This window comes from Teleopsis dalmanni, chromosome X, assembly GCF_002237135.1.
Source record: "Teleopsis dalmanni isolate 2A chromosome X, ASM223713v2, whole genome shotgun sequence".
NCBI classification, from domain to species: Eukaryota; Metazoa; Arthropoda; class Insecta; order Diptera; family Diopsidae; genus Teleopsis; species Teleopsis dalmanni.
In genome coordinates, this window is record NC_051848.1 from 39,681,915 (window position 1) to 39,688,542 (window position 6,628).

The window sequence follows — 6,628 nt, forward strand, 5'->3', positions numbered from 1 at the left end:
AACTCTCCAAATTTAAATTAAAATGCTATATTTTTCGTCTTTTGATCGTTTAATAAAACAAATCGTTTGCATTTCAACAATAATATTAACAATTATTAGTATTATTACCAATTCGTTTCAATGGAAGAAATGTGTCGTTCCAAACAATTCCATATTGAACGAGCCCAAGCAAATATTTATAATGAACGAGAGAATAAAAGAAACAATGAAAATGTGTAGAGTTCTTACAGTTTCGTAACGACTGGTAGTCAGTGCACAAACCCTCTTAATGCATACATTATGAAGAGCTTCAAAATTTAAAATTTCCGTTTTAAATTTCCAATTTAATTTTGCTGTATTTTGTCAATAGCACAGCACCTGCAAGAACAAGATTAGTCTCTTACTTACTAATACTATGTTTAGACTGTCAAATTTCCTCAATTTCGTAAAAATAAAATTAAGTTAATTTCGAAAGTGTTCACACTGCCCCAAGTTAAGGAAATCATATGTTTTTTGTTTACAAATCAAATGTTAAAGATTACATGCTCCAAACACCATTTTATCTGAGATATTTTAAAAATTGTTTATTATAATTATAAAGGATGGCATTCAGTAGTTTTATTAGCTTTAGTGGATTTTCACTCCATTTTAAATTAATAACAGTTACAATTTTTTCTTAATATTCAAATTTAAAAATTTACACTTGTTTCAAAGTATTTTCCCGGTTTTATTAAAGTCAATTATCACTAACATTTATTTTAAAAAAATGTGATTTTTTCGTTATCATAACTTTATCATTTGCTTAAAATTTATATTAGGCATAGTTGCATTTGAAATGATATCAGTCTTTGTTCCAACGAAATTAAGGCCATTTTCCTTAATTTCATTCTAACCTCAAAACTGAATTTTGTATACAAAAATTAACTTAATTTCACTGAAACGAAGATGAAATTAATATTTGCTAAATTAAGGTGTGTCTGAACCTAGTATTCTTTCCAACGAAATTAAGGCCATTTTCCTTAATTTCATTCTAACCCCAAAACTGAATTTTGTATGCAAAAAATAACTTAATTTCGCTGAAACGAAGATGAAATTAAGATATTTGCTAAATTAAGGTGTGTCTGAACCTAGTATTATGAATAAATTAGCATATTGTATTGTGTTTGTCTGACCGTCCGTCCGTTCAACTCTCATAAATGTCACATTTTATTAAGCTTTATTGTGAATCGAAAGAAAAAGGAAATTAATTCCATTCACAATAAATAATAATTCGCAATATAATAAATAAATTTTGACAGCCGATTTTGACGTTCGTCTGTTTCGCTATGCATTTCACCACAACAAAACACATTCTTTGTGTTCACTAGTTGCATTGCAATCGGTGGTCAGCAGCTGTTCAATTTGCCGATATTGCATTTGAGTGTATATGAGTAATGGTTGTTCAAATATAAAAAGTGTAAAAATTGATTTGCAACATTAAAGGTATTTGATTTTTACAGTTAAGAAAACTTTAAAAACTATTTCAAAAAATCACTTGTTATTTTTTGCGTTTGTGTTTGCGAATTTTTTACAACGGGAAGATGCCACAAAACCAACGTAAAGTGCCGTACAGTGGCAAAAAGAAAAAGGATCAACTTATCAAAAAACGACGTGCAAAGAGTATATATTACTTATATTCATATTTAGTATAATAGGAAATAATGTAATAAGTAACTTTTTTCCAGTGTCACAGAAGTTTTTGAATGGTGCCAGTGACGGCGAAACTACCGAAGACAATGAACTCACGAGCGGTAAACTTATGGAGCAGCCGCTAAACCGTGGAGGTCGACACAAAAATGTCAATCGTTACAATTTGCAATTCTATCAAGAATCTAAGAAAGAGTTGGAACAGATGAAAGTTGAAGGTTATAATCAACTTGATGGGGTGAAACCAAAAATGCGTGAAATGGATGCACACTATTTTGATGGTTATGACTTTCCAATCAGACCCAACTGGAGTTATGATATGGATAAGAACATTTTGAATCTTAATGAGAATCGTTACTTTAAGGTAATTCAATGGAAATTTATGGAAAAATTTATAATGAAAATTCATTGATAGGAATATGTGGAGAATTTGCAAAAATTCCACAAAGAAGGAAATAACGAACTATCATTGTTTGAATTGAATCTTGAAACCTGGCGTCAGTTGTGGCGTGTTTTAGAGTTTTCGGATATACTTTTAATAATTGTGGATGTACGCTATGCGGTAAAGTAACAATTATATATTTCTTTAAAATTATATATATGACTAATATATAATCTTTGACTTTTAACAGTCCTTAATGTTTCCACCTTCACTTTACAATTATATTGTGCAGACTTTGAAAAAGCATGCAATATTGGTACTCAATAAAGTGGATTTGGTTGAACCGGACGTTGTTGTGGCTTGGCGTCATTATTTTTTAGAAAAGTATCCACAATTACCAGTTGTACTGTTTGCTTCATATTCGAACACCTCCATGAAAGGTAAAAACGTAACCAAATAAACAATTTTCTAGCGTATGAAAGATTTAGCACTAAACCAAATTGGTTTCTTATGTTTCTTACAAACCCAATTAAAAATCGTTCATCATCTAGAATGTTTTATAAAATACTATAGGTTCCAAGAACGGTCGGATCTACGTCCCGGAGCCATTCGTCATTTTTGACAACCAAGTGTCGACAACCATACTCAAAAAGGGACTACATAAGCTTTTCCCTGCGAGTTACAACAAACAACATAAAACACTATATATTATATATATAATGTATAACAAATGTAAAACATAGTTTATAGAGAAAGAGGTGAAGTGATGATAAAAATTTTATAAAAACATTTGTACAAATATTCTTAGTAATTTTATCTTTTGTTTTGTATATAAAAATTAATGCATTATGTTTGTTATATATAAATTTATTTACTATTTTTATAATTATTTCAGGTTCCGCTCGTCGTTCTGTTTGTTATAAATTGTGCATGGAAGGAGTATATAATATATATAAAGAATGTCAAAAAATTGTAAATTCAGAGCTAGATCTTACATCATGGGAGCAAAAAATTGAGGAAGATATGGATACTGGCAATTTAATTGATGATAAAATGATCGTACAGACAATTGAAACTACTGAAGAAATAAGTGATGATTCAGTTTCTAAACCTTATCAAAAATTTTCGAATGGAAAATTGACTGTGGGCTGTATTGGTTTTCCGAATGTGGGAAAATCATCATTGATAAATGCGCTTAAAGGCAAAAAAGTTGTTAGCGTTAGTCGTACACCGGGTCATACAAAGCACTTTCAAACAATTTATTTGACGAATGTAGTAGTTTTATGTGATTGTCCTGGTCTAGTTTTTCCATCAGCTACACCAAAACATTTGCAAGTACTACTTGGTAGCTATCCAATTTCACAGCTACAAGTACCCTATCGATCGCTTAAGTTTTTGGGTGAGCATTTACATATTCCAAACTTATTAAAACTGCATTTACCAGAGGATTTCGACGTTTGGTCACCTGCTGCTTTAGCAGATGCATGGGCATTAAAACGTGGTTTCCTGACCGCAAAAGCTGCACGACCAGATCGTTATCGTGCAGCAAATCATTTATTGCGCATGTGTCTCGCTGGACAAAATAACATTATACTACAATTTTATCCACCTGGTTATAACGACGCAAAAGGTAATTCATATTATATTATACATATAATTTAGTTGTAAGTATAATTTAATTAAAATATAATTTAGTTAAAGTATATAATATGTTAGTGTTGTAAGTCAGTTAATTAGATATGTAGGTGAATTTATTTTAATTTGACTTATTTTATTAAGAAAGAATATTATATATTGTGGAAAATTATTATTATATTGAGGCTAGTTGGGTCAGTACACTTGAGCACATTTGCTCTCTAGTAACGGCGAAGATTCTTCATAACCTCCCTCTACGCCGTGACTGGATTATTGTTTATCACTTCATCAGACTAAGCAATAATTGACCACAGTTATTGTGGTTCTGAATTCTAATTCTGAGATTCGATAACGCAGTGTTAGTAAGCCTGTCAGTTTTCGCAAATAATTTCAGAGCTCTATCCTTTACGTATTTTTTGATCGAATCAATCTTGAGGTCCCTGAGGTTGTCATTCGTCCTAATGTACCATAGTAATTTGAAAATGCTTCTCAGATTCTGGCTTTGTGCAATTTCTAGCTGGCGAATAGTAGTGTTTGAGGCTTTCCTACACATACATGTAAAAGTGACGGGTATATTAATATAACAAATATTATAGATAATAATAGATATTGCATTACTTATGTAACTATTAATGCAAAAAAAAATTCCAAAGACATGTGTAGATAAAGAAGACTCCACCTTCATGATTGTTTATTTTATATTTGTGTCTTTTGAATGTGACTGTGACTGTTTAAAACAGTCATTATTTATCTAACAATTTCTAACAACAACTGAATAGTTCGCTTGTGTATATGTAAACTTTAAACATTAGTTTGAATTGTTTATAACATCTGCATATATACTTTTACCTCATATATAATATATAGTTTTTTATAAATACAATAACGCACAATGATTTAGTAGAAAAAGTGATTAATGTTATCTTTCAAGCTTTTGTTCTTAAGCCTTTATATTTTTACTATGCCAATTGCGTAAATATTTTTTGTATATTTAAAATGTACCAATTACATGTTGGTACAGATAGCATTTCTTCTTTATGCCCTGCTTAATTCTTAGTATAAAGTATAAGATAGATTCCGGAACACATTGGCGTACGCGGAAACAAATACGCGAACAAACTAGCCAGGAAAGGAGCAGCCACACCTATGATGGGGCCGAAATCTTTTTGTGGACTAGGAAATAGTACGCTCTCTTCTCTCATAATAATAAAGGTGAACCCGAATAAAAACGATTAAATATACCAGGGGAAATATACCAGGATTAAAACAATCTTAACATATAACAATAAGAGATACCAGGACTGTATGAACCTATCAAATGAAAAACTTAAAATCATCACAGGAATTCTAACAGGGCACTGTAGACTAAAACACCACCTTACAAAACTGGGTATACTTACAGATGAAAACTGTAGATTCTGTGAAGAAAATAAGAAGTCACATGTGCTTTTGGAATGTCCTACGCTATTGCAATTACGAAATAGGTTCCTATGGTTATGTATATATTGTGACTCTTAAAGCCCTTTGCATAATCTTACAGTTTAGACTTAAAAGGATTAAAAAACATAAAGGAATATGTGAGAGATATTCTGTGAGATATCTGATATCTGTGAGAGATATTGCTTTAAGCCCACTGATAAAAGTTTAAGCAAAGTCATAAAACAAAATTTCATTCAGGACTGTTTCAAGCGGCTTCTACAGCTATTTTTCATTGAGGCCAACGTTTGATTGAAACGTTATCTCACGAAAGAATGTGGTAGTACTGTGATATATTCAAAAGAAAACCATGCTGATAAAATGCAAGATGAATATATAGTAATATCTCCTTAAAAATGATATACTTCAGAACTTTGTCTATTAGAAATAGCAGCGAGACTAAACTATACGATTGCTGTAGTCTCTTTTGAAACTACAGTTGAACCTTAACTGCTGCTTTACCTTCCATAATTTCGCCCACTTATATTAATGTTTATATATATATTCTTTTATTAATTTATTTATGTATATATTATTTTATTAATTTATTTATGTATATATTATATTATTAATTTATTTATGTATATATAATTTTATTAAAGTATTTATATATTTTTTATTTTATAAATTTATTTATATGTATACTTTGTTAATGTATATATTATTTCATTTATTTATATGTATTTTCTTTTTTTTTTAATTTATATATTCTTCTATTTATTTATGTGTATATTCTATTTAATATAAAAAATATAAGAAAATTAAATAAATTATTAATTAATAAATAAAAATTAATTAAGAATAATGTACTATTTTATAATATATATATATATATTAATTTATTTATTTTATTTATGTATCATTCTATTTATTTATTTATATATTTTTTATTCATTTTTATATTCTTTCATTTATTTGTTTTTATATTTATTTATTTATATACTATTTTATTTAATTTATATATACTATTTTATTTGTTTGCTTATATATTATTTTATTTACTTGTTTTGTATTCTTATTTATGTGTTCTATTTATTTATGTATTCCATTAATTTTATTTTATATATCTTTATTTATTTTTATGTTGCTTTGTTTTTTTTATATTTTTTTATTTATTTATGTATATTCTCTTATTTATTCATTATTCTTTTTATTTAATTAGGTAATCTTCAATTTATTTATTTATCCATTATTTTATTTGTTTATATTTATCTTATTTTATTTATATATACTATTATATATATATATATTATTAACTTTCTTTTATATTTATTTATTTATTTTTATATTTATTTATTTATCATTTTAATTTTTATATTTATTTTTCATTTTATTTATTTATTTGTATATTATTTTATTTATTTATTTACTTATTATTTTATATATTTATATTTTTATTCTTCTATTTATCTATATAAATTATTTTATATATATATATTATTTTGTATATATACATATATATACATTATA

The 6,628-nt window shown here is 27.5% G+C and overlaps 1 protein-coding gene across 1 annotated transcript in view; it reads left to right on the forward strand.

Annotated features, from left to right (window-relative positions):
- The first annotated feature begins 1,317 nt into the window (after nucleotides 1–1,317).
- Nucleotides 1,318–6,628, forward strand: part of LOC119688172 (guanine nucleotide-binding protein-like 1) — a 6,055-nt gene continuing 744 nt past the window's right edge. The window contains exons 1-6 of the mRNA XM_038102856.1: nucleotides 1,318–1,461; nucleotides 1,560–1,638; nucleotides 1,704–2,029; nucleotides 2,081–2,227; nucleotides 2,298–2,487; nucleotides 2,943–3,677. Of these exons, the coding sequence (XP_037958784.1) occupies nucleotides 1,560–1,638; nucleotides 1,704–2,029; nucleotides 2,081–2,227; nucleotides 2,298–2,487; nucleotides 2,943–3,677 (1,477 nt within the window). The 5' untranslated portion in view covers nucleotides 1,318–1,461. The remainder of the gene's footprint in view (nucleotides 1,462–1,559; nucleotides 1,639–1,703; nucleotides 2,030–2,080; nucleotides 2,228–2,297; nucleotides 2,488–2,942; nucleotides 3,678–6,628) is intronic.